The sequence below is a fragment of the Chrysemys picta genome, chromosome 18, assembly GCF_011386835.1.
Source record: "Chrysemys picta bellii isolate R12L10 chromosome 18, ASM1138683v2, whole genome shotgun sequence".
Taxonomy (NCBI): domain Eukaryota; kingdom Metazoa; phylum Chordata; order Testudines; family Emydidae; genus Chrysemys; species Chrysemys picta.
In genome coordinates, this window is record NC_088808.1 from 4,757,978 (window position 1) to 4,785,116 (window position 27,139).

Here is a 27,139-nt window from a genome sequence, read left to right on the forward strand (position 1 = left end):
GCTAGCGTGTGGAGGAGCAAAGCAAAGAGCAGGTTGCAGGAGCTGACTCTGCAAGTTACACTCCAGGGATGCGAGGGAGCATCCCGGCCAAGGAACTTGCAGGATCAGGGCCTTTGTTTGTAACTACTAGGTACTTCAGTGGAGCTGGGGAGGCTGAAGTTAAGGAGAAATGTTCCTTTTTCAGGTCCTTTGGTGCTGGTATAGAGGCTGTGTGCAGAGTCACCACTAATGAGACAGTTCACTCATTTGGTTACCAACGTCCACCTCAGCTTGATTCCTGTTCTGCACAGAGCCACTGAAAATCTCCCACTTTCCCTTTGAAAATAGGCTGCTGGCTGGCAGTTAGGCTTGTCTACACATGGAGTTAATCCAGAATAGCTATTATGCTTTAAATCCACACTCTACCTTAATCTGAATGAACTTTCAAGTGTAGACAAACCCTTTGAGTGTGTGTTTGTGGGGCCATGATTGTCACAGTGCCCAGTCTAGTTTTCTCTCATCTGAACTGTAGCTTTGTACCACGAAAGAACCATTTCATTTCCTTAGAAGATAAAGAAGGTTGTTAAATGAGCAATGACTCTCTCCCAGCAATACAACCCAGCTCCTTATGAAATCTGTTCTCTCCGGTTAGTAAGAATCATTAGGATTCTTGAGCCTAGTCTGCACTAGAACAGCGGCTCTTAACCTTTCCGGACTGCACCCCTTTCAGGATGGGTCTTGTGCACCCCAAGTTACACCTCACTTAAAAACTATTTGCTTACAAAATCACAGATAAGAAGACAAAAGTGTCACAGCCACCCTGTTACTGAACAATTGCTGACTGTCTCATTTTTCCTATATAGTCTAAAATAAACCAGTTGGAATATAATATTGTAGGTGCATTTCCATGTCTAGTACATAGAGCAGTAGAAACAAGCCACCGGCTGTGTGATATATTAATTTGTACTGACTTCGCTGGTGCTTTTTGTGTAGCCTGCTGTAAAGCTAGGGAAACATCTAGATAAGCCCATGTACCCCCTGGAAGACCTCTGCGGACCCGTAGGGGTCCATGTTCCCGGACTGAGAACCAGCACTAGCAATCACCCGTGAGAAAAGCTCTCGGCCAGCACAGCTACCCCGGTAACCGCTCCCAGCGCCGGCCAGAAAGGCTGTCGCCGCGGGTGTAGCTCAGCGAGTGGCTTCAGCTATTCTGGCAACAGGATCGTTTTGCCATTGTAACAGCATCTCCGGCCGGGCTGTGGCCAGCCTAGCACGACCCCCTTGTTGAACGGCCACACGCTGGCAGGGCGGGGCTGACCCTGCTCGTCTTTCCCCGCTCAGGAAAGACGCCCGGTGCTGGAGGCGATTTCCTGCGAGCCACAGAGCCCGGCCCAGGAAAGCGGCCCCGCAGCTCCAGGGCGGACTTTTCCCTCCCCGGCCCCCGCCCAGCTGCAGCCCGGCACCCCCGAAGGAGAAGCTCCGGAGCCTTTCGGGGGTTGCCCCCCGCCCCGTGGGGCTCGGGGCACATGGCCCCGCGCCGGGGGAGCCCGGCTGGGCTGGGCGGGAGCCGGCCGAGCGCAGCGCCCCCTGCCGCGCACACAGTGAGCGGGGCCGCCGGGCGGCGGGGACACGGCGCAGCCCCCGGGCTCCAGGACCGAACCCCACCCGGCAGCGCGCACCTGCCCTGCTCCGCCCCGCCCTCCAAGACACGCCTCTCACCCGGAACTGGCCGGCCTGGCCGTGGCGGAACTGCTGTCCAATGGGCGGCGCCGCTCGGGCGCGAGGGCGCCGCTGCTGTCCAATGGGCGGGTAGAGGGCGGGGCCGCAGGTCGGGAGGCGGCCGGCGGGGGGCCCGGTGCCTGGCAGTGCTGCCCCGCACCCCGCGCCGCGCGCACCATGGAGCCGCCGCTCTCCTCGCCCGCCGGGCCGGCGCTGCCCGTGTGGAAGCGGGAGATCCTGGAGCGGAAGCGGGCCAAGCTGGCGGGGCCGCCCGCGGGCGGGGAGCCGGAGCCGGGCGGCGGGGGCGCGGCGGGCCCGGCGCCCCGGGAGGAGCGGCTGGTGCTGGCCGACAGCCTGGGCCCGCTGCGCGAGAACCCCTTCATGCGGCTGGAGAGCGAGCGGCGGCGGCTGCGGCAGGGGCTGCCCGGGGGCGGGCGGCGGGGCGCGGGGCCCCTGCAGGAGCTGCTGGAACTGTACAGCGCCGTGCCCGGCATCCGCACCATCCGCGCCGACAACATCCTCATCATCGAGTCCCAGCCCGACGCCGCCGCCTGCTTCGCGGCCGGGGGGGGCGCCCGGGACACGCCGCCTGCCGCCTCGCCGCGGGGCCGCGACCCGCTCCGGGACCTGCTGGCCCGCAAGGGCTCGGCGCTCACCGAGATCCGCGCCGCCCAGGTCTTCGTCTACGAGCCGGTCGAGCCCGGCCAGGCCGGCAGGGTCAGCCGCCTGCTGCAGAAGTTTGACCAGTGGCCGCGGGGCCGGCGGCGTCGGAGCAGGGACGCGGAGCCGGCGGTGCCCAACTCCCCTGGCAGCCCCCCAGCCCGGCCGGTCCCGGACTCCCCGGCCAGCGCCGCCGCCGCCTCCCGGCCGGTCCCGGGTTCCCCGGTCAAAGTTGCAGCCCCCCAGCGGGTCCCGGTCCCCCTGGCCAGCCCTCCAAACCGGCGGGCCCCGGGCTCCCCAGTCAACACCACTGCCCCCCGGCCGGTCCCGGTCCCTCCGGCCAGCCCTCCAAACCGGCGGGCCCCGGGCTCCCCAGTCAGCACTGCTGCCCCCCGGCCGGTCCCGGTCCCTCCGGCCAGCCCTCCAAACCGGCGGGCCCCGGGCTCCCCAGTCAGCACTGCTGCCCCCCGGCCGGTCCCGGTCGCTCCGGCCAGCCCTCCAAACCGGCGGGCCCCAGGCTCCCCAGTCAGCACCGCTGCCCCCCGGCCGGTCCCGGTCCCTCCGGCCAGCCCTCCAAACCGGCGGGCCCCGGGCTCCCCAGTCAGCACTGCTGCCCCCCGGCCGGTCCCGGTTCCTCCGGCCAGCCCTCCAAACCGGCGGGCCCCGGGCTCCCCAGTCAGCACTGCTGTACCCCAGCCAGTCCTGGGCTCCCCGGGCACCTCCCAGGCCTACGGCTTTCTGCACAAGATCGGCTCCAACTCCTTCACTGTCACTCCCCGGGGTCTCCGGCCAGGCAGCTGTGCCCCACTCACCAATGGCCCCTTGGAGCACAGTGCCGGCCCCTTGGAGCACAGTGCCAGCCTAGGGGGCAGGAGCCCGCATGCTAAGGTGCCTCCGGTGCCATCGCCAAGCGTTTCCCTTGCCAGAGACAACACGAGGCCAAAGCCAGAGAGGAGTGAAGAGATCCAGCCACCCCAATCCAGTGCCACCCCCAGTCCTCTCCAGCCGCTCTCTGCATCTTTCCTCAGGGACGGAGGCTCCTTTGAGATACACCCAGCCCCCAAACCAGACCTGGCCGCCATCCCTGCCCATGATTTCCAAGCGCAGGCCCTGGCCAATCTGCGCCTGAACTCACGGAACTCCTTCCTCTTTGTGCCCCGCCGTGGCGGGGGGCAGTGTCTGACAGAGCCTGCAGGGGCCTTGTCACCCTTGAAGCCTGAGTGTGAGCAACAGGGGGAGCCCATAACCCCCCCACAGGCCCCTCAAGAGCTCTCTGTGCCTGTGACTTACATTGATGATGATATTGTGGAGCTGAACGCTGGCGGCCTGTCCCAGGAGATGGGCCCAGATGCAGGACTGAAGGACTCGGAGCAGCCCCAAGAAGCTACCTCAGCCCTGGGGATGGAGGCTTCTGCTGTACCCCTGTACAGACCCCACCCTGCCGCCTCTGCCCTGCAGCAGAGAAGCGGCAATACATTCACCATAGTGCCCAAAAGGAAGCCACCCAACTCTGGGGTGGAGGTCGACAGTGGAGCCAGCAGAGCCTGGCAATCAGAAGAGGAAGATAACGAGGAAAACAGAAGCAAGGGCAAAACCTTGGGGAACCCTGGTGCGCCCCAACTGGATCTTGGGCCATTGGGTAAAAAGCGCTACCCCACCGTGAATGAGATAGAGGTGATCGGCGGCTACCTGTCCCTGGAGAGATCCTGCATGAGCAAGATGGGCTGTCACCGCAAAAAGGTAACCTGATGGGAGCGCCAAGGGCGGCTCTGCTCGGAAAAGTGACTCCATGCCTTCCCCATGTGTATCAGGCTCATGGTCCCAGCTGCTGTGTGTGTGCTTGGTAGGAAGGCAACAAAAGTGGTAACGGCTTCTGCTCCTGTTAGCCTTGTGAAGCCAGCACAGCCCTTGGGAGACTGAGAAGGGTTTTGTTCCATTCCGTACACCCTCAGAATGGGAGACGGCCCTCGGGGTGTGCTGCAGTCACTTTTCAGAGCAAGGCTGCGTTTCAGATGTTGTCATTTAAACCGAACAAATTGAGAATGTTCACGGGAGTGAGTAGAAAGTGAGATGTCAGATGGCTGGGGGGGTGAACCTAACTTTTTTTCCCAGTCCTGCATGCTGTGCCTAATGTGCACTATAGCACTGCACTTCCCTCCACGTGCTCGCTACCTAGCTGCTGTTCTGTGTAATGAGGTGACATAAACTTGTCTTCTTGTCTGAGTTAATGAGGTCTTGTTAGTGGCTCAGGGATTAGTAGGGCCACACAAGGCAGAGCTTGTGGGATGTCAGCAGCAGCTTAACTCCTCTTGAAATGAGACCCCCCGTGCCTTTTGTTTAGGCTGGAATCTGTGTACAGCTCTGAATAACGCCAAGAAATACACATGCCAGCCTGGACTGCTGTCAAATGGCTTTGAAAGCCATAGTGACTGCCAGATCGTCTCACCGGTTGGGAGCTGACTTTGCTCTTGTGGGGCTGGGATTCGGAATCATGCTTTGTGCATATTTATGCTAGTGTAACAGGCATAGTTCTATTGATAATAGTCTAGACAGAGGAGCAGGCTTGAATTGTTACAGCATCTAATACTAAAAGACATTGTTGTATTGCCTAGTAAAGAGTTTATAATGTCACTGACTTCTAGGTTTGAAGCATGACACCAAATGTCTTTTGTCTTTATCAAACCAAAGTGGGAATTACAGCAGGAATACATTGCGCTAGCCAAACCTCTAACCCTAACTCAGACTTGGAGGGAAATAGTCCACAGGGTGGCCCAAGCAGGTGTAATATTTAGAGGAAACTTCTGAACTGGATAAATTGAATGTGGAAAGTTAGCTAGGGAGTACAGCAGCTTTGGTATTTGTCACTGTTTAATGTTCATTGTGCTGGACAGCATACAGTGGCACAAACTTATCAGCTTACAGAAGACTTAAGAACTTCAAAGAGACCTAACAAAGTTAGATGAATGGACAGCAGGATGACATGAAACTCACTGTTGATAAATGCAAAGTAACATGTACTGGAGGGAATAACCTGAACTACCCAGACACAGAGCTAGAGTCTAAATTAACAACTCAAGAGACAGCTCAGTGAATAGCTCTGCTTAATGGACAGTGGCAGTCAAAAAAGCAAACTAGTTGATGTATAAAACATGATAGAAAATGATACCTAAAGGCAATGTAATATTCTCAGAAGTCAATAATGTGGAATGTTTTCTGTAAAGTAAGCTTACACTTGGTTGAGATCACCCTGCTGCAAATGTTTTAGTAGAGGCAGGGGTAGTCAATAGGTGGACCACAGGCCAAATCGGGACTGCCAGATGCTTTTGAACAGTCCCCAAAATCTTTTTATTTACTTATTATTTTCTCTGGAGTCTGGACCTTGACCAAGAAATTTGGACCTTGACAAAAAATAGTTGACTACCCCTGCCCTGAGGGGTCACGACCCCCAGTTTGAGAACCCCTGAATTAGAGGATGAGGGTGGGTACGTTAGAGATGGTGATAAAATTGATGAGGCTGAGAGAGACTTACTTATGGTTAGAGACGGACAAGACTGGGACTGCAGAAGAGAAGAATAAAGGGGTCATGAAAGGGGCATAAAACAAAGCATAGGTGAGAGGGTCAATCAGGCACTCCAGTTTACCCTTTCCTAATACAGGAACAAAGGGACATTTGGTGAAATTGAAAGGGAATACATTTATACCGGGAAATAACTTTCATAATACATAGCTAGCCTGTGGAACTCACTACCACAATACAGTATAGAAACAAAGCGTGTACAAGGACTTGGAAAAGGACTGGGTATGGATAATGAGAACCGCCAGGGATAACTTTAATATTATAAACTCTCCTGCTTCATGACAGAAGCTAACCAATATCTGACAGAAGCTAACCAGTATCAGAAATTTTCCCTGTGGACAAGCTATTTCATAATCCCCCCCTCCGGGGGTCTTTGACACCTTCCTCTGAAGCATGTGCTGCTAGCTACGGTCAGACAGGATACACGGCTGTACAGCCCACTGATCGGGACTGGTCATTCCTGTGTTCCTGTGAACGTATGTGGTGTCTAGATCTTGGAGGTTTCGGCTGTTGACAGTCTGTCAGTGAGTTTTGGCTCTTTGCTTTTGATGACTACAAACCATCAGTGTATCTGAACAAGAGCAAACCTACGTCTCTGCTGCTAACTTACCAGTAAGGAGGTTGCTCACAAGACATTTGGGTCAACTTTATCATTTGCAGTTTATGGAAGAACAATTTATTTCTTCAGATGCTTAAGCTCCATTCCTCGGTGCCACCCATAAACATTGACAAAGGACTGGATGTAACTAGATCCGCCTGAGCTCACACCCTGCTTACTCGGGAAGGGGGGGAAATGTGCTTTGCGCTCCTGCCCAGGAGGTTAACAAATCCAAGCTGTGGCTGCTGCAAGCCCCCTGCCAGCAGCTCCTTCTCATTTCTGTTGAAGGAGCGCAGCACCTCTGATCTCAGCTCTGGCAGTGTATTACAGGGGGAAGAGGGCAGTCAGCACCTCGTGTACCAGTAGATTCCTCACCGGGGCTATGGAGAGCTGTATTTTCTTGGTTCTTGCTGCTTTTTCAGGTGTCCTGGCTTTTCATGGACTGTAAAAGCAGTAGGAAATAAACAAAGAATCAGCTTAGCTGCTGCTTCTGGAGGCCACACAGCTACATAGGAGTCAATCGGAGTCACCTTGGGGGCTGGTGCAAGAAGGGCGGCATTGTGTACAAGGAGAGAGGCCTGAGCGGGGGAGAGGAACAGAGCAGTTAGCAGCGAGAGATGTTTTTTTACCACGTTAAAAATCCCCAGATATGTTCCCAGCGTTCCCCTCGCACGTAAGCAACTCCTGTTGCTGCTGCAGGGCTGTCACTCTTCATTCAGAGTGGTGAAGGTTGGGGGTGGTGGTGTAGACTATGGAGAGGTTGGAGAACCCTGGATTATAGACCAGAGATCTATAGATAGACACAAAAGCCCACACGGCTGCTCTCTCATGGTTAGAGGACAGGTTGCCTTTCTTGGCAGTAGTTTGGTTCCATGCCTAGCATGCGCCTTCTCTTTCTGGTCCCTGTAGTGCTTTGACCACGTCATAGATCTGCACTGTGTGTCACTGGTGCCTGTGGTAAGCATTCCTTGGCACCATGGGCATGCATGTTTGCATGTCCAGTGTCGTATCTTCTCCCTTTGTAGGAACTTACAGACTGATCAAATTGCCTCTTGATTTTTTCTGAGATCTTGAGCTCTCTAAGCCTCTCGTTGTCTTGTGGATCTTGAATCATTTTTGTAGCTCTTAGCACGCTTTCCCGTTTTTCAACACACTAGAAGTAAGGCTACATTTTAGTCACGGATATTTTTAGTAAAAATCATGAACAGGTCACGGGCAGTAAACAAAAATTCACGGCCCATGACCTGCCCATGACTTTTACTATATAACCCTAACTAAAACTGGGGTGGGGGGCCGCAGGTGCTCTGCGGGGAATGGTCCGGGAGTGCCATGGGTGCTGGGGGAGGTGGCCTGGGATCCTGCGGGTGTTGCAGGGGAGGACAGTGGCCTGGGACCCCCACTGGTGCTGGAGGGTTGGCGGGGCTGGCAGGGGCTCCGGGTGTCCCTGCAGCTCCTAAGCAGTGGAGGGGCCAGGGGGTTCCACAAGCGCCGGCTGCGCAGCTCCCATTGGCTGGGAACCACAGCCAATGGGAGCTGCAGGGGAAGGGCCTGTGGGTGCCTGTGTGCCCTTCTGTCTAGGAGCTGCAGGGCCATGCCAGTGGCAGCCGGGGAGCCCCCCCCACCCTAAGGTAAGTGCCGCCTGCACCTCCCAACCTCTAGCCCTCAGCTCCCTCTCTCACATACCCAAACTGCTGCTGCTGGCCCAGGGTACCCAAGCTGGGTAGCCCCTGAGCCAGCACCAACCGCTGCAGAAGTCAGAGAGGTCACAGAATCCGAGACTTCCGTGAGAGACTCGCAGCCTTAACTATAAGGAATGGGCACCAGGCCTGGCTGTGGAATGCAGGTAAAGTGACTTCCTTTTTAACAACTTATAGTAATCTTGATCACAGTGAAATTCTGCTTTTCCAGTGAATGGTTTGTGTAGGGAAAGTCCTTCTCCAGGAGAGGAGCCTCTCTCTGACTTTGAAGTCATACATTTTTCCTGGTAAACGTGCTCTTCCGTGTGTCAGTTGTTGGCCATACGATCTGATGGAGCTGTTTGTTTCGTGTTATGCTTAGCTTAATGAGTGATATTGAAACAGTAAGAATGGGGCCTGCATTACTGTGCCCGCTGTGGAATGTGCAGACACAGCCATGGATGTGCAGAATGCATAGAATCTCAACAGCCTGTTTCCTGCTCTGACGCATTTTACAGCCAGATGTGTGATTAGCTGATCTCATTCCACTTGCTGGCTGCTGGGAGACTTAGTACCCTTCCTTGTTGCCACGCTGTCATCCATACCCAAAGATGGCCGAGTGCAGTGCTCAGCTGAGAATTAGATGACTGGACCAGGACCACCCTTTCTCTTCCTGCCCCAGACCTGGAGGGGGGTGGGGGGAGAAGAAATTTACTCTGGGGCTTGTTTATCTGCCGTTCTGTTTTTCTTCTCCTGATTCTATAGAGCTTGTTCCCCTGAAATAAAGGCTGAGGCCTTGAGGTGGCTGAGATGACCCTACAATAACAAATGTGGCATTTTGGGTGCCACCTATGTGCAGGATCTGGCACACGCGAGTTGTTTCCTGTTCCTATGCAAGGGTCCTTTAGGCCTTATCCAGGTCGTTCCAAAGTACAGCAAACGCTTTTAGAACTGGATGCTTCAACCCCACTTGGCTCTACTTCAGCCCTTATGGCTTTAGGATGCAATCTAGCAAAGTGCAACATGGCAAGTGTACTCCATCTGAAACCACCAGTCGGGCTGTCTGCTCATACAGCCGGTATGGCGAGGAGCAGACTGTGCGTGCTGACAGAGAGAGGAATTAACTAACTTGATTATTCTGGCAGGCTGGGGGCCGGAGGCTTGTGTGGTGTTCTCCTGTCCTTAACAGGTGGCTTGTCCTTTCAGTATAGGGTGTCTCGGCATGCCCTGGGCCTAGAAGTGGTACAAGGACCTACCAGGATATCGGGCGGTTGAGAGAATGGCAGCTTCAGGAGGGAGAGCTGGGCTTCGCTGCAGGGTGTGGACCCGCTGGGCTTTGCAGGGAAGGGAGGGATATTGAATATCAAATGCCTAGGAGATGGGGGGGACGGACACCTATCCCCAGTGAGCTCATGTGACCCAGTCTCTCTCTGAGGCTGGTCATCTGCCAAAGCCAAGATACAAATCTAGGTTTCTCTCTAGCACCTGATCGTTGTCTTGTCTGTGCTAGTTGGCAGCAAGGATTGCAGGCTGCTTAAGAAAGGGGGAGGCCTCTGTGGGAGGGGGATGCTAGTCTTGGTTCGAAGCCTTCCTTTTTCCTCTGGCTGCGAGGCTGCCTGTAGGTCGTGGTGTAGAACCTGCTGGGTGTTCGGAGGTTTGTGTCTCCAGGTCTGGAGCTGCACCCTGAGTCTTCGGAGGTGCCTGGTCCCAGTGAGCATCCAGTGCTCAGGGGTACTGTTGGAGAGCCTGTCTCTAGCTCTGCACCAGGCCATTTGAGGCTTGGTAAGTGATGAGCAGGACTCAGATGGCTGGAGAGCCAGCAGAGGTCTCGGCATTAGTGTGACTTGCTCGGTTCTGCTTTGCGGCGCTTGCGGCATTGGATGAGTTGTAGCCAGGTACAGATACAAAAGTGAGTTTCATAGCCGAAGAAGCTATCTAAAGCCAGTGCTTTCCTGCTGCTGCGTGTGAAGGGCTCTGCTTGGAGATCGTCTCCCTGCCGACATGCATGCCACATTCCAACCTGCTGCGCTGCTTGAAGCGTGGCATGCAGATAGCCATTTAGAATTAAAAGTCTCTTCAACAAAAATGCTCCCCTTCACGGAATGAGGAACAAGGATTTTAAGGACCATGCCATGTAACCCTGCTTAGCGCAGGTCTGCACAACGGTGCTTCGACAGTCAGTCTGCCCTGCAATTGCTCGACCACAGCGGTTCTCAAACTGTGGGTTGGGTCCCCACAGTGGGTTGCAACCTCATTTTAATGAGGTCGCCAGGGCTGGCGTTAGACTTACTGGGGCCAAAGCCCGAGCCCTACTGCCTGGGCAGCCAGGCTTAGGCTTGGGCCCTCCTGCCCAGGGCGTCGGGGCTCGGGTGGGTTTAGGCTTCGGTCCCTTTTCCCGGGGCCGTGCAGTAATTTTTGTTGTCAGAAGGGGGTTGTGGTGCAATGAAGTTTGAGAACCGCTGCTCTACCAGGTATCCCCACAGAACGGAATCAGTGGGACATGCGGGAGCTGTCGTGCTGGCAGCCACAAACCTCGGAGCGCTGTTGTGCAGACCTGCTCTGAGCAGAGTTACGTGACATGGTCCTTAAAATACTGGTGGCCTCCTGGAGTCCTTCCTGCAGCTTGTAACGCCAGTGGAGCTGAACTGTTGGTAGCAGTGTCGGCAAATTGTTCCCTCCAGCCCTAGGGTACGCGTCCCCCTCTTCATGATGGAGCCTCACTGAGGGCGATATGAAATGTGACTAGCATAGTGCGGCTGCCCCAGGAACGGATTCCAACCATTGCTCTGCTGCCTTGCACGCTCCAGTAAAGCTGACTACGGTTCCTGTTACTGGAACACACCTACCGCCTGCCGGGACAAGGCTGTCATACACCCCAGGGCAAGAAGTGGATTGTAAAGCGGAGTGACAAATGGGCTCTGTGGTCAAAGTCCTGTTTCAGGAGAGATCCAGCCCTGGGTGGGCAGACTCCCGCTTTGCTGATCTCTATCATCTTAGCCAGTAACACCCGCTGTGGGTGTGTAACTGCAGTGTAGACACACTGAGTGCCTTTCCAGACCTGAAGAAGCGCTCGGCATAGCTCGAAAGCTTCTCTCTCACCCAGAAAAGTGATTACCTCACCTACCTCATCCCTCCTAGTCAGTTGGGAGCCAGATGCCTTCTCGCAGGAGCAGCCGCTCTCCCCACTCTGAGAGAAGGGAGAGTTCCTCACACAGGCACCGTGCTGGCAAACCACAGCCAGCCCCTGGCTCTTGGGCCTAGGGCGCAGTGGGAGCAGTGCATTCTGCCTTGGTTGGCTTGGAGGCCAGAGAGGAGAGGAAAGGGGGTATGTTGCTGTACTAGCTCCCCTCCGCCGGAAGGAGGGTTGCTGCAGCCCCGGGAGTAGCCTTGGGAAAACACTTCCTATAAAGGGCCCCTCTAATAAAGAGCAATTAAGATGACTGTCTGCATTCTATAAGAAGGGCTGTTACCCCTGATCTGCCCACAATCCCCCTCTCTCTGCCTACTGCCCCACCCCCCCACGAGGAGCTGTTATACAGACAGGAGGCTTCTCTTTCGCTCGGGCAACTTATGATGGTCACCGTGGCTCAGCAAGACCCTGAGGCAAGAGCTGGCTTTGAGTGGGGATTGAATCCCTGCATTGGCATGAGTGCAGGCAAGCAGGAACCTCTTCCTTGCCATCTGCGCATGTAGGAAACAAAGGCAGAGGTTCGACAAAACCCATAGCTTTTATGTCAGCAAAGAAAACCTGACTATAACTGCTGGAGGGCTGTCTTAGTCTGCAGCTAGCTCCAGTGCATTGCTGCTGGTCAGCCTCTACAGGTGCGGCAGGGTGAACACTGACCTATTGAAAAACGACCCTTATAAAAGCCAAATTCCTGCTCCTGTGCAGTGGGATAAGGACATGCCACTAAGCTGCGGTATAATCCCTGGGTGGGCCGCATGTGTGTGGTTAGCTGTTCCTGGAGAAGTGAAACCTTTATCTTTACCCAGGATCTCCCCCAAGACATCTGGTACGGCTGATAAAGACAGTTTGAATCAATGAGATTTCCGGTCTGCTCTCAGTCCTTTTGATTTGTATTGGGGCTTGCCACAGGGGAGTGCCATCCTCTTGTCCGAGCGCTATTAGCCTGCAGTCATCTGAGCGAGACCTCTCGAAGGTTCTGTGCTGAGACACAAAGCTAGATTTCATAAGCAAACGCCTCAAGAAAACCGTATGGCTCGCGGTTGAAGCAGCAGGTCTGAGGACACACCTGGGAGCTTCTAATGCAACTTGGGAGACTCATTGGCTTCCTCATTAGGGAAGCATCTTTTTGTTTCTTTGTAGAACAAACATCCAACATATCGATTCTGGAAACTCTCCAGTGAGGTTATTCCATTCATGCCGCTCTCTAAACCTTTTTTTTTTTTTTTTTTTTTTTGAGGGAACCCTCTTTCAAAATGCCAAGAGACAGGCACCTATCTCCTTCAGTTCTGAACACTAGGAGAAGCTCCTCTACAGGATAGGAAGGGGATTCTGTTCCCAGTATTTCCTAGAACACAGGAGGCCTCTATTCCATTCTAGGTCTGAGAAGGCTCAGGCTCGTCTGTAGATTAAAGGTCAGAATGGTGACCCTCTTAGTCTCCTTTGCTGTAAAGGAGCCGTTTGGGGTGGTCTGCCTCATGGTTGTGTTCTTCCTCCTATCCATCAGCCCAGCACACATGGAGTACCTCAGACTGCTCCACAAGCCAGGATCCTTCTTTACCGGTACAGAGATCTCCACTTCAGCCTGTCTATGGCATCAAGAGTCTTGGCTTGTCCGCACTTGGAAGTTCATTTGGATTAACGTAGGGTGTGAAGTTATAGTGCCATAGTTATTCCAGAATAACTCCATGTGTGGACAGGCTCCTAGCCAGGATAGCAGTTCACTCTGCCCTGCTCTCTCTGCATTTGGATGAGATCTGTTTGGAAGTGGGGAAAGGAGGTGTGTTTGTGCAATTTGTAGACATTAGCTACATTAAACGGGTAAGTTACTAACTCAGCTGCCGGAGGCACTGGTGCAGTTTCCTTCCTGCAGATCTGCAGGGGAGTGAAGTCATTCTCCTGAGGTGTGGTGAATAGCTACGCTGCCACACACGAGTAACAAACTCCACTTGCCCGATGGTGCTGTGAGGCTATTGGAACACAGCCTAGGCTGATAATGGGGGAGTGCTGAGTTCTGGAGGAACTCTACTTCCTGATGCCCTCGATGTCTCTCCTTGCACTGTCTCTTCTCACCAGGAATTTGAAACTCTTCCCTTACATGGAGTTTAATATTTCGAGTCCGGGTGCCTTCCTCCCATCTGCCATGTGCTTCAGTGTATTGATTACACAGAGCAGCTTTGTGGCTTGGCTTTGTAAGGGGAGATTCTCTTGTTGAGCAGCATGGTATGGGAACTGGTGTCTGATCCTACAGAACTCTCCTCTGCCAGCAGCCCAGCGTCCCCTGGCATGCTAGCCAGTGTAAATCTTGGGGTTACTCTGTGCAGGTAGAGACGCTGACACTCAACTGATGGGGCAAAAGAGTGTTAGTCACTGAACAGAAGTTGCTCTTGTGGGATGGCATCATAGTAGTCTAGCATGGAGTAACTAACTTCACACTCCCACCTTCCCTGCCTCAGCAAAGCGTACAGGAAAATGCTTGTTGACCAGCGTTACTGGCAAAGTAATCCAGGAAGAGGATTGCAGGGCCCTAGAATGGCTGCTGGAGATGCAGTCCTAGTGATGCAATCTGTAACCTGTGATGGTAGAACCGGTTCCAGGCTCCCCTATCCCCACATTACTGTGGGCTTCCGCCAGCGAAGACACGGAGTCGGCTTTCTTCAATCTAGAATGAGATTGAACCATCTGTCCTGTCTTCTGTGTTTTAAACTGGAAGGGTTTAAATCTTGTGACAGCCGTTCTTAGATCCCCCTTCTAGTTGGGCAAAACTCCTCTTTCCAAGACGGAGGAGGGCTATAATCTGGATGGCTCTCCTGGGACCATTGCAAATGCCCTGCTACCACAGGGCTGCTGCTAGGGCTGTAAAACTCCCAGCTTCTCCAAGGCTGTTCCAGGCTTCCATAGATGAGGTTCTGTCAGCACTTGGCTGCTCTATAATCACCTGTCACGGTAACATAACCTCCCTGACGCCTTCTGACAAGTAACCCCGGGAGGACTAGCCTCAGTGTCTCTAGTCCGCATGAAAACCTTCTTGGCATATGTTATGGAGTCCCGGGGTCTGGGCTATGCCCCAGCCTCATAACCAGTCTCTTGAGTGACCTGTTTAGTATGCTGGGTCCCCAGGACCCGGGCACTTCCACAGGGGTAGGCCTAGGGTCTCCAAGACCAGGCCTTCGGCACCAGCAATCCCTGTCTCTCTGCAGCGAATCCGGCCCAACTAGGCTCCTGCTGGAGGCTTGTACTGTGCTCCTTCCAGGTGCAGTGCTCTCAGGGAGTATTTACCATGACACAGGCAGCCTTTTCCAAACCAAGGTACCCGTTTGTTAGTCACCTGGCTACATAATGTGACAGGCACAGAGAGGCAGAGGTTAAGTCATAGTCCACCCTGGCAAACCCGTGCCATGGTGAGCCGGCCAAGCTGTGCTGGACTCCATCTCTTGCTCTCTTCCTTGTCGGTCTTCTCGGGGTTTTCTGCTGTTAGGTGTGGCTGGGTCACTCGTTGGTTGTGTTCGTCTTGCTGGATGCTCTGTTGATTTGGGATCTGTTTCAGCTAGTTGTCTTGTGACCCTATTCAGTCCCTCCAGACAGCCAGGTAACGCCCCCAGACCTCCTGCCAGCTGCGCTGTTTGAGCAGGAAACTTAAAACTTTTTTCCACAATGCAAAGTGCAGAGGGAAACTGAGGCACGCCTAGGATTCCTACAGATACTTCAGAAAATTCTCATTTTGTCACAGGTTCCTGTGCGATTCACAATGGGACTGCATTGTCCCTAGCTGTGGAGCAAGTAGGTGGTGTGGCTGGCTGGTGTCAGTGACATGCCCACACATACAGAGCTGTCTGTTCTGAGATGCTTTGTTCTAGGGTGTGGCGCCTGCCCTTGCTCTGTCACGCGTTGCCGTCCAGCTGGCAGGAGCTGACAAAGAGTTGAAGTGGGAGAATTTGGATCAGTACCTCCCCCTTTGGCTGTGTTTGTACTGCATATCTGAACAGTCTGGAGCCCTGTCGATCTGCAGGAGAGGGCCTGGTAGGAGGATAGGTGCGGAAAGCCGGGCTGGGATCGTGGTGGTATCTAGACTTTCCATGACAAACTGCTTCCCCTGCAAAAAGCCCAAGTAACAGAATACACTCCCCTGCTGCCCAGCTCTGAGATAATTGACAGCTCTCACTGCAGCCCTGCTTGTGAGGCTGAGTCACTGCCCTGCTTAGCACTGGGCCAGGTGGGTGAGGTGGTGTCTTTTATTGGACTTATCGTTTATCTTTATCTTTTATTATTCTGTGGGCAAGAGAGAGACGAGCTTTCCAGCTTACGCAGAGCTGACACGGCCACACCACTGCTCAGCACCGGCAGTTCAGGTGAGGGATCGTGGTTCCCTGCCTGTGGAGAAGCATGTCCCATCCTGCATCCCATCCCTGGACTAGTAGCTCTAAACGAGCGGACTATATTTCAAAGCAACCCTAAAGCTTCTTCAGAGGTGGGAAGCTTGATCTCCTGAAGGGTTGGCCTGCTTCAGAGCAGCCACTAGTTGTCCCGGGTTAGACTTGGATTCCGAATCCCGTATGGAGCTGTGAGATGTATTAAACTCGCAGGACGTTCCGTTTTGTGCCGCCCACGCGGTGGACTGGCGAATGCCTGAGCAGCCCATAAAGCTGGGGCTTGGGCAGGGCTGCTGTGACACGCCCTGCCTGGAATTAACACACGTGTGGCTGGTTCTCTGGTGCGCTCGCCCATTCAGCACTGCCCCAAACCATGGGGCTGGATTTCTTCATAGATTAAAAATGGTTGTTATGTTGCCTGCAGGCACAACCTACGCACCCCTTGGGATCAGACTGCTCTGTTCTCAGTACTCTGGAAACCTTGGCAAGTAAACAGGTTACTTGCCATGGATACCAACATCACATGGCTTACCAGCACTGTGTGCCTCCCTGAGAGCCCGGCCTCATTCTCCCCACTCAGTGGGGGACGGCTTCCATCCCTGGGTGAAGCATTAATGCTCAGACCTGTTTCTGTCTAGGACATGGAGTTTGTGCCATAGGTCTGGGTAAAGCAATTGGTGAAATGAAACATTGAGACGTCAGCACCTGCAGTTAAGATAGAAGAGTAGCACTTGGGTCAGCTACACCAGCTGTGGCGCGCCATTCTGCTCCCTTCCCGTAATGGCACCTCAGCAACGGGGGGTCTCACAGCTGAAGTGCACAGACTGGTAAGCTCCTGTGACTAGGAGTACGTTTGCCCTTGGGAATAAAATTCTCCTCTGAAGCAAGCTGGCTGCTGGTGCCTTTGGACTTTGCTTCTGAAGTATCCCAGGCAGAGGCTAGCTAGAGGCTTTCCGTTGTGATTCCACAACCTAGAACCCGCTTCCTGCGTCACTGCTGTGTGAACACCTTATGAAGAATGTGAGACGTTCTCCCCCAGTCCCAAGTGTTCTTCCACCTTTCCTGGGGGTGGAAGGCTCTGAGATAAGCCTGCACGGACGCTCCCTTTTTTCTTTCTAGCCATAATGTAGCCATCATGGGCAAACTGCAGAAGAATAACTTTATTGCTAGACACCTGCGGTGGGGGGAAGAGATCAAACTGTCCTTGAAATACTGTCTGCAGCTCCCAGTTTAGCAAATAGACTCACGGTCTCTGCTTTAGAAGGCCCAGTACAATTCCGGGGGCCGGCAGTGCTGTAAACTAGTGTCCTCTCTGCTCTGTGCACCAAGCGTGCTGCCCACTCCAGCCTCGCTAGTACTCACGGTACGGTGCCGTGCTGGCTGAGTGCTACCCACAATGGGGAGCTGCGCAGAGGGCTCCCCTTTTGGAGAAGCCAGTAACGGGGTCAGGGTTGTCTCTTGCTCTCCTCTGTTTAGTCCTGTTTCCTTGAGCAGCAGCTGGAATGCGCTGAGCACAGGCAGGCTGCCTTGGCCGCTATTGCCAATAGGGAAGTCCCACCTCGTCCCGACTCTTCGCTTCTCTTCAGGGTCCCAGAGACTCCAGCTTGCTCATTCCACCTGCTTGACGCACAGCCCTGTCTGTGAGAGCCCGTTAGGAGCACATGGAGCCACTTGGCCTACAGAGGTGAGCTTGAATCTTAACCTCCCCTATCCCCAGTGACTTTCTGGGGGGCTACCTGTGTTGTGGCCACACTTCCCATGGAGCTTGTCCTGCTCACTGCCCTTCCATAACCAGCATGTGGGCAGGAATCCAACGCCCTGTGTTGGAGGAAGGTCAAAGCGGCTGCCAAAATGCTGCTCAGCTGGCCAGAAGCAGAAACATGTTGCAACAAGGGAAAGTCCCAAGTCTGGTAATGACTCGCTGGAGCCTATGGTGTGAATGCAGGTGCCTGGGGAAGTCGTTCTGCTCTTAGTCCTTAAGGGTGACTGTCCGGCCCTGGCCCACAGGCTGCTTGCATGTGTGTACAGTGAGTGTGACAGGAATGCGGTACTAGTGAGTGCCGTGCATCCCCTCAACCCCATCTTCCACGTACTGGCCGCTGTTTCCCCTAGGTCAGTAACCCTTCTGAACCCCGGTAAGGCTTTCCCCCAGCGGAATCAGCCCTACCGTTCCGTGATCCTAATGGTAAAGGGCCCCACTGCCACCAGCTCCATAGAGCTCCCTAATACCACCTGCTTCCTGGAGGATCTGAGTGTCCACCCAGTCACCAGTATAGCAGTGTCCCTGCAATCCATCTGAGGACTGCCCCACCACAGGCCTGTATCTCGGCAGTTCTCGCAAATGAAGCCGTGGCAGGGTGAGTGTAGCACTGGGGTGGGAAGCAGCAAATGAAGCCAGGTGCTGCTGGTGTGTTTGGCGATTGCCTCACCTGACTGGTAGGGCTGTGAGGGGTGATAGGAAGCAGCTCTCTGAGCGCCGGATTCGTTGGTGGTTGAAGGTTCTGGCACTCACCCCTCCTCGTCTGGAAATTAACCGGGTGCCCTGGCCAAACTCCAACTCTGAGCATTGGGCTGACAAACTTCCTCTCCTTGCAGTTGGGTTAGTGCTCTCTGCTCTCAGTTGGGTGGGGGAGCGTTGCTCTGCGCTGCTCACGGGTGAGAGGAGGAAAGCGTGCGTCTGGGAAACGCCGGGGGGCAAGGTTCAGTATTCCGTCGGGATCTCATGGATTAACTGAGCTGGAGGCGGGGCTTAGGGGAGTACACTGGGAACTGAATGAGTTTGTTTACACTAGCGCTGTTCGCGGGTAAGCAGCTGCAGCTCCAAGCCCAGTCCTGCGCCGTGAGGCCATTGTTCTGCATGGGTGGCTCAGAGCGTCTCCCCTCTAACCCCGGCTGAGCCCCTCCATAACGTGGCTCGTTCGCAGTGCGTTGCTAGTCGCCCTGCGTGCTGGTAACGAACACTAGTGAGGTGGCATCACGGAGACCCTGTCTGTGTGGAGGTGTCTCACTGTGGGGTAACTGCATTGTCTGTTACCTGGAGCCAGCCCCGAATGCAGGTGGGCTGCACCTGCCCCAGGCAGGGCTTACAGCGGGGCTGGGTCAGGCGGTAACATGGCAGTTGGCTGGGGCCGCCTGCCCACACCAGGGGTGTGGTGTGCACCATCCTAGGTGGGCTCCAGTACAGGCAGAGAGGAACCCCCAGGCTACCCAACCAAAGGCTGGCCAGCACCATTCACCCTGTCTGTCACTAGGGCTCAGCTCCGAGGTGAAGGGGAACCAGTCCGCCCAGTGTCCAGCCCAGGCAGTCCTGCCTGACGCTCCTGCCCACCCCCAGCCTCGAGGCGTCTCAGGAAATCTTCATGTTCTGCTGCTCTCCGCTTACTCCTTGGGTTCTGCCCTCCGCATGAAGCCGCTCTGCCCCCCTGCGCTACTTACTGCTCCTCGCCTAACGTCTAGGGTGCCCCCGAGACGACACCCTTGTGTGCCCCAGGAACAGCCCCGGGTCCCAGGAGTGCTGCAGCTGTGGGTGTTTCTGGCCCCTGTTTTCTCTCTTCTCAGTGTTCTTCATGCCACTTAGGGCACCTTACAGTCTTGCACGAAGTGGCTTGGCACCTTGGCTAGTCTGTCTGCAGCTGTTCTTTCGACATGGAATTATAATCAGATTTGTTCAGTTGCCTTCCTCCAGGGTCTACCCCTTCCAACAGAATCGGAGTCCCTCTGTCCTTGCCAGCTCCAGGTTAACCGCTGGAGACTGGCACCTCTCGTCCCCTTGGGATCTGGCATGTTCAGGAGCAACGCTGGCCAAGCCTCAGGTGCTAACTCACTGGATCTGTAAGCAGCCCGTGCAGAGCAGCTGGATTGTGGGGTCGGGCTCCGGAGCGTCTGAGGATCACTGAACCCAAATGTGGGATGGAAAATGCCCGGCTCCAGGCCAATGCAGGATTGTTCTGGAGCACAGCTCCTAGTGTGGGAACTGTGGGACCCTGCCGTGCTATCCTGGATCTACTCAGGCCATCTAGGCAGTCTCCTGCCACTGCCAATAGCCAAGTCCTGAAGCAGGAGGGTTCCCATCCCTTCCCAAACATCTGCTTGTCACAACTGGCTGAATGTCAATAGCAGATGTTTTATTCTAGCTCCCTCCTTCTCCCATGCCCTGTCTGAGGCCATCTGGTCCCTGCTCAGGGCCTCCTTTAGCACACCTGTTTACAATTGCTGTTTGTGCCTGGGGAGACTGGGTACATGTTGATGGTTAGCACTGGGACCAGGCCTAAGTAGCCTCATGATGCCAGACACCAAGGCCATCCCTTCTCCTTCAACACCTGCAGCACCTTCCCCTTCAGCCCCAGGGGTCACAGTCAGCTCTTTTGGGCAGCTGTGATTCCTGGGGTGTAGAGCGAGGTGGGGGGGTTCCCCAGTGGACAAAGAGCTGGTGGGTTTGGTTCTGACCTCACCGCTCCACAGCCCTGGGTGCAGGTGGCATGTTGGGGTGCAGGGGGGCACATCAGACGTGGAAGGGGCAGTGGCTGTTGCAGGCTGTGCTCCAACTACCCCCAGCAGGAGTGGGGTCCCCAGGGAGCTGATGGCAGCTAGTGCGGGTTAGGGTAACCCCCAGGCTGCTCTGCCTGGGGCTGGGGCAGAGACTCGGGAACTGGAACTGCTGGTTGCTCTCACCTCTCCCGGCGGCTGTGTGGGGGTGGGGAGCCATCCAGCGCTGGAGGCTGCCCTAGGGTCAGGCAGAGCCAGTCAAGCCCTGCCCGGCTCTCCCTGGGGCTCCCACAGCCCAGCAGCTGATGGAGCAGCCGGGGGGGTTATCCTAACCTGCACTACCTGGGGGGGGAGCTGCTGAGCAGCTGCAGTAGGGAAGGGGCAACAGGTGCTGGGGGCGCTCCCGGCCCATATCCGAGCTGCCCCGGGGCTGAGGGGAGGCACTGCCCCCCCCCCCAGTAGCTACGGAGATGATTAAAACACTTCAACTTAGAAATCTGAGTGCAGCTGGGGAGCCCGTCCTTGTGGCCAGTCTCCTGGCAGGTTGGAGTCCGGACACGGCCCTGCTCGCCTGGAATGGCGGAGCGGTGATGGACTCTCGCGATCAGCTGACACCTGCTGTGCTTCCAGAGTGGCATAGGCCACGTAGCTTCCAAAGGGGCAGAGCCTCTGCTGGGCGCGCTAGCCAGGGCAGCCTGCCCTCCAGGGAGTGGGCCCTCCTGCCACCGCAGCTGGAAGGTGCTTTCTCCATTCTCAGACCTTGCTGGGAAGATGCAGGCGTCTCGTGCTGGCTCAGGCTAAGAACAGGAAGGGCAAGGCTGGTGTCGGGAGGAAAGTGGGGTGCCAGCCTATCGCCTGCTCTTCCTGGCTAGCAGTAAGGTCCCTTCCTTGCCCCCATGGCTGCTATGATTAGGGCAGGGGGGAGCCAGCCCTGCAGCGGGTCTCGCTGGGTTCTAGCCAGCAGTTTGGCCTGTGCAGGAGCTGCCAGCCTTCCCTTGGAGACCCCTGCTGGCTCCGGGCAAGGGCCGTGTTGGGCTCTGATTGCGAAGGATGTGGCCGTTTCCCCCATTGCTCACTGGGCTGGCAGAGCCAGGGAGCTCCTCAGCCTGGGGGTTGGACAGGCCTGTGGTGCCTCAGCTGCCACTTTGGGGGCAGGGAGGGTGAGAAGTGGGGGAGACCGGTACCGTTTGGTGGGTGTTACCCTGGGGCTCTGTTCATGGAGGGGTCCATTTCCAGCCTTGCTGTGGGTCCTGCACGTGATGGGGCAGTTGAGTGCCTGGGCGGAGACGAGGGTCCCGCACTCTGAAGTCCCAGTGGTGGATTGCCCTGGATGTGCATTTCCATCGTGCTGGCAGTTGCCGTGAGAAGGGGTTGAGGGAGCTGTAGGTGTCTCATTCTGGGGGTGGCGCTGTGCTATGGGAGCTGAACCCCCTGTGTGTGGGGAGGCACTTCCTGATGTTTGGAGCAGGGGGGCTGTTCCCTTGTGTCCAGGCAGGGCCTGTGGAGGGGGGAGTCCCGGATGACTGGGTTGCTGTAGTGCACGCGTGTGAGCCCACCCGGCCAGAGCCACGCTTGGCAATCTGTAGGGGGAGGGGATGCTCCTTGCAGGGAGCTCTGAAGGTGATGCTGCTTCTGGCTGGGATTTGAAGGTTGGGTTTGACCCAAACCTGTTCGGTGCTCTGGGGCCTTAGCTTGCTCTGAGGGCTTCCTCCTTGGCGGTACCGTGACATGCGACGAGCCCGCGCTAAGAGCCCCTGGCCCAGGGAAAGGGAGCGGGAGGCTCAGGAGGGCACTCTGGGCTGCACGTCCTGCTCCAATTTGCTGTCTGCCATTTAGATAGTGCTGTGAAGCTGGGAGGGTCTGTGGGCGAGCCGGGGGTCGCTCTGTAGGGCAGGAGCATCTTAAACCAGGAGCAAAGTCATAGCGCCTGTCCTGGCACTTTGCTGGCAGCTGGCAGCAGCCCGGCTGAGCTGGGGTGGGTAGTGGCGGCTCTGTGGCCTGGTTTCCAATGACTCTCCTCGCTATTCTCCAGATGAAGATCTCTTTCAATGAGACAAGCCTGCAGACCACGTTTGAGTACCCTTCCGAGAGCTCGCTGGTGGAGGAGGAGGAGGAGGAAGAGGAAGAGTCTGCCTCAGAAGTGGAGGACGAGGAGGAGGACAAGCCCTCTTCCCTGTTCATTCCACGCCCGACCTGCACCATGCACGCCAACGTGCCCAGCTCAGGTGAGCCGGGCAATCTGTCGCCAGCCTGTTCCTGCTCCACACCTGCCTACGGACGGGCTGAGCTCGGAGTGCTGGCGCTTGGGGACTTACCAGGCTTTAGGCAGCACCCACTTGGTGTAGGCGCTCTGCAGCCAACCCAGCAGGACTGACCCCACTCCCCGATCAAGGCAGGTTTGGGGAACAGCAATAGGCAAATGGCTGCAGGGCTCCTGAATTCCCTGTGGGCAGCGTGGCGGAAGTGGGTGTTAAAAGGAATTTAATGTGGACAAGGCCCAAATAGGGGGAGGGGAGTCCCAAGCTCCTCCCACTTGAGGGGATTGTGCAGTGTCCGTGCTGGACCTGCTGGCTCCCCCCCTGAGAGTAACTCAGGGACATCTGCAGAGGGGGCAGCTGCAGCCACCAGAGCCCGGGCAGAAGCTGCTCACCCCACCCTAGGAGCCCAGGCCTTCACTAGCCCCCAAATGATCCCCTGGCAGTGAATCCTCTTCCCGTGTGCAGCAGGCTGGGCCGGACCCGGACCCCCGTGGCCCAGAGGAAATCCCCCTTTTGGGAGGGTGGGGAAGCAGCTGGCTGCTGGGGTCCTGCTCTGACGTGTCTGTCTCCTCCGTGCAGGTTTCTCCAGCTACACTCCCAAACACTCCGTGGAGTTCAGCAAGTGGCAGGAGCAGGAATACGAGGAGCAGCCTGCCACTGCCGCCGGGCCCCTCCTGAAAGAGGCCAATCCCCCAGGGAACCAGGTCATGGTGAGTTCCGAGCAGAGGTGGGGGGCCCATGGGTCACCTGCCCCCCCCGATTGCTCAGTCACATGTGGCGGGGCTGGTGAGCTGTGCTGGGCAGGCAGAGGCAGGATGAACAGCCTTTTTGGGGGGGAGGGGTGCTGCTTTCCAGGACGGGGAGACTGCGGGTGAGGGGGACGTGACTCAGCTGTTCTGGGGTTGTGCCCACCTCCCAATCAGCAGACCCGGGTTGTCTCTGGTTCAGAGCAGTGCTTTCCTGAGCCCATTTAGAATCCTAGAGTATCAGGGTTGGAAGGGACCTCAGGAGGTCATCTAGTCCCACCACCTGCTCAAAGCAGGACCAATCCCCAGACAGATTTTTACCCCAGTTCCCTAAATGGCCCCCTCAAGGATTGAGCTCACAACCCTGGGTTTAGCAGGCCAATGCTCAAACCACTGAGCTCTCCCTCCCCCTTACTGTGGTCCGGCTCTTGGCCTAGCACTGAAGGAGAGGGGAAATCCTTCCACGCTGAAACACTGCCTTGTGCAACGGGGAGCCCACAGCGGAACCAAGGGTCAGATAGGCCAGCAGGTGCTTCCGCTGCAGCCAGTGGCCTCCCGCTGCCTATATGCATAGGGGAGACTAATGCAGCTGCCAGCTTGCGTGCCTTCCTCTGGGGACTTTTAAAGCGCGTTCAGCCTAGAACTGGGGCATGGCTGTCGGCCACTGCCATCCCAAAGCATGGGCACCCCGGCCAGAGACTCGCAAGGTTTCCTCTCTTCTCTCCTGTAGCTTACCCCGGCCGATCAGAGTGGCCTCTCAGACTTCAGCAGTGAGCCTGCCCTGTACTTCTGACTCCTGGGCCATGCCACCTGCAGCACTCCTGCCGAGCAGGGAACCTGGCAGCTTTCCCTGTGTTCTGTTCTCAACGCCCTCGGATGCGCTTCGTGGGATGGAGACTTTCTGAAGCACCACAGAGACGGGCTGCTGGCCCCAGCCCACTCCACCTTGTCCCGGGTCCTGCTGCCTGCGGGGGACCATATGCCACTGGGCATTCGGGAGAATATTTGCACTGGATTCTGGGGGACACCTACTAGTTCCGAGGTAGCTGGCGTGTTCTCCGGTGGCCTTACACATTCCTTCAAGAGCAGCTGCCAATAGACTTCTGAGAGTGACTGAGTAAGAGCAAGTCTCTAGCCCCTGGCTACGGCCAGAGTGGGCTCCGGAAAGGCTTGGAGACTCTTCTCAGTGTGGAAAGTCTCTGCTGTGTGAGCACTGAGGGATCTCCAGGGCTGTCCGTGAATCAGGTTAGCAGTTGGACCCATGAAAGCAGCTGTGGTCTGGGAGCTGCGTTGTAACAGGACCCACTGCTGCCGCTTTGGGGTTCGGCTTGGAGGCTGTTGGAGGTTAATAGCTAAGTCCCAGGCCAAGCATATTTCTGGGCCGGATATGCAGCTGTTGTGGAGCCAATGAGTCGGCCTCGTTGGCTGAAAGGGGTGGTGCACACGGGGGGTGAAGCGTGGTAGGAGAACGTGCAAATTGTTCTCTGCTGCAGATCAGTAGGAGAATGATCGATAAAAGCTGGAGTGTCCCCAGCCTACAATGCTGGTTTGCTCCCTATGGGCAGCTGGACCTGCATGACTTGGCCCCTTGAACGAGTTCCCAAGCACTGGCGAGAGCTTTGATCTTCCCTCACTCAGCTGTTGGTGTCCCAGGCTCTAGGCACTGTCACTCCTGCTGTGGTTTGCCTGTTCGCCACATGGCTGTGGCTGGCTTCTGAACCTGAATGCCATCTGCTGGGCCCAAGACCTGTCCAGTGCCTGTGCTCCCGGCCCCGGAGCAGACCTCAGAGTGGAGAGCTCGTCTGCTTTCCAAGGCAAACTGCCCTGTTAAATCTGCGCCTGGCCTTTCTCCCTCCTCTGCTCCAACGTGCAAAAGGGCCATTTCTCTGCATTCTTCCTCAGGGGCCTGAACAAGGAGTGTGCTGCTTTCTAATTCTCCTTCACTAACTGGTAATGCAAGCCAATGCAGCCTGTTGGGCTCGGTCACTGCTGGTGGACATATCTCTAGGACTGTAGACTCAGGGTCAGAATAGCGCGCTCTGTAAAAGACCAATGTTCGGGAACTGAACATTGCTGCTAATGTGACTTGTACTCCTGGGATTAAAGGAAATGTGGCCAGCACAGAGCTGGCCTCTTTGGGCATTGTGGATGGGAGGGCGGTCTCTGAGCCCGCCACCTCCTCCAAAGGACCAAGCTCCTGTCTTTTTGATTTAAATCTACTGATTTATTTGTTTGTCTGACGGTGTCCAATCAAGTTGTCTGATTGTGTCTGAATGGAAAATCCTTTGTGTACCTTGCACTTGCCTTGATAATAGTGTGTACAAAGCAGAAGGGGAGGGTGTGTCTATGTACCCTCTGGCATTCATGGCCAGCCTTTTGGCCGTGCCTGCCCCCAGTGACCTAGCTGGGAACTGCTACTTCTGAAAACTCAACTGCTCCCCTGCCCCTTCGCCAGGTTTGCTGGAGGAGCCCAGTACTTCCCCCCCACTCCCCCCTTCTGCCATTGTAACACTTCGTGCTTCCAAATCGGATGAAAGGATCCATGTGACTCCCACGTGTATTGTTGCCTGGTGATTTGTAGTACTTTGGAATTACAGAAATTCAAAAGAACTTCCTTGGTGGTTTGATAAATGGGATCCAATAAATATCATGGCAGTGAGCCCTCTGTGCTGATGGTTGTCCCTGCTAACCAGTGGGGAGGTGTTCAATGAAATACACACACTGCTGAGATAGGAGCAGGAACCTGAGAAACTCTCTTCAGTCTCAGAAAGGGTATTGGGAGGGCAGCATAAGCCATTGCCAGTGGGGAGGGGGGGGGCGGCGGCAAGCCATTTAGGAGACGAGGAGTGGGAATTCGGAGACTGCACCCTGGTCCAGTTGCCAAACACTAAGCATGCTGATGTGCATGGTAATTAGCCACCTGCTGTGCTGACTGCAATGGACAGCAGAGCCTTTCCCCATAGGCCAGAAGAGCAGAGGAGGGTTTGGGGCAGTTAATGATCATGGGAGGATCTTTGAAGGGGCTGCAGCTTGGAGAGCCTCTAAAGCAGAAAAAGGGCCACCACTCCCCTGGGAAGATCACCAGGCCGGACCTCCAGAGCTGAGTTCAGAGCCCCCTGGTTCCACACCTGCAGCACAGAGGTTCTGCAGCTGGTGCTGAGAAGGAGTGAGGGATGACCGGTGAGGAAAGGAGCAGATTCCCCTGGCCCAAAGGGGAGAAAAACAGGAACTGTAGTGCCGGCCCAAACCCTGAGCTTGCCTCCTTTGTCACACACCCTCCAACTTTCCTCCGTCTTCTGCTTCCTACACAGTCACTCTTCGGGTGGAAAGGGGAGCCCCACGGAGAACTGGGGACAGCATAAACCAGTGGTTTTCAGAGAGGGGTACATGAGCTCTGGCCAGGGGCTATACAAGAAAAATCCTGTAATGGGGAACACCACATTTTCTTTAGTAAGACTTGTACCTATGAAGAGAGAGGTCATATGCAGTAGACTGTGTTATTTGGAAAGGCGTATGCAGCCTAAAATGATTGAAAACCACTGGCATAAATCAAAGTGCATTTAATCTGTAGTTACCAGGGGCTCTCAAACTGGAGGTTGGGACCCCTGAGGGGGTCACGAGGTGTCAGCCTCCACCCCAAGCCCCGCTTTGCTTCCAGGATTTATAATGGTGTTAAATATATAAGAAGTGTTTTTAATTGATAAGGAGGGTCACACTCAGGGGTTTGCTGCGTGAAAGGGGGCACCAGGACAAAAGTTTGAGACCCACTGGGCTATAGGGCATGGGAGCGTGTTAGCAGCATTCCTAGTAGCTCACAGATGCTTGGCTGGAACAAGGCAGATCTTTCTGCCATGGACCAAAGGGTGACCCTGTTGAAATCTCGAGGG

The 27,139-nt window shown here is 55.6% G+C and overlaps 1 protein-coding gene across 1 annotated transcript; it reads left to right on the forward strand.

Annotated features, from left to right (window-relative positions):
* Window positions 1-1,667: 1,667 nt before the first annotated feature.
* TPRN (taperin) lies at window positions 1,668-25,862 on the forward strand. Its single transcript, XM_065572126.1, has 4 exons — window positions 1,668-4,098; window positions 22,281-22,473; window positions 23,086-23,216; window positions 23,983-25,862. Exons 1-4 carry the CDS (start codon window positions 1,876-1,878, stop codon window positions 24,043-24,045), a joined length of 2,610 nt encoding a protein of 869 aa, XP_065428198.1. The 5' UTR covers window positions 1,668-1,875; the 3' UTR covers window positions 24,046-25,862.
* The last annotated feature ends 1,277 nt before the right edge of the window (window positions 25,863-27,139 follow it).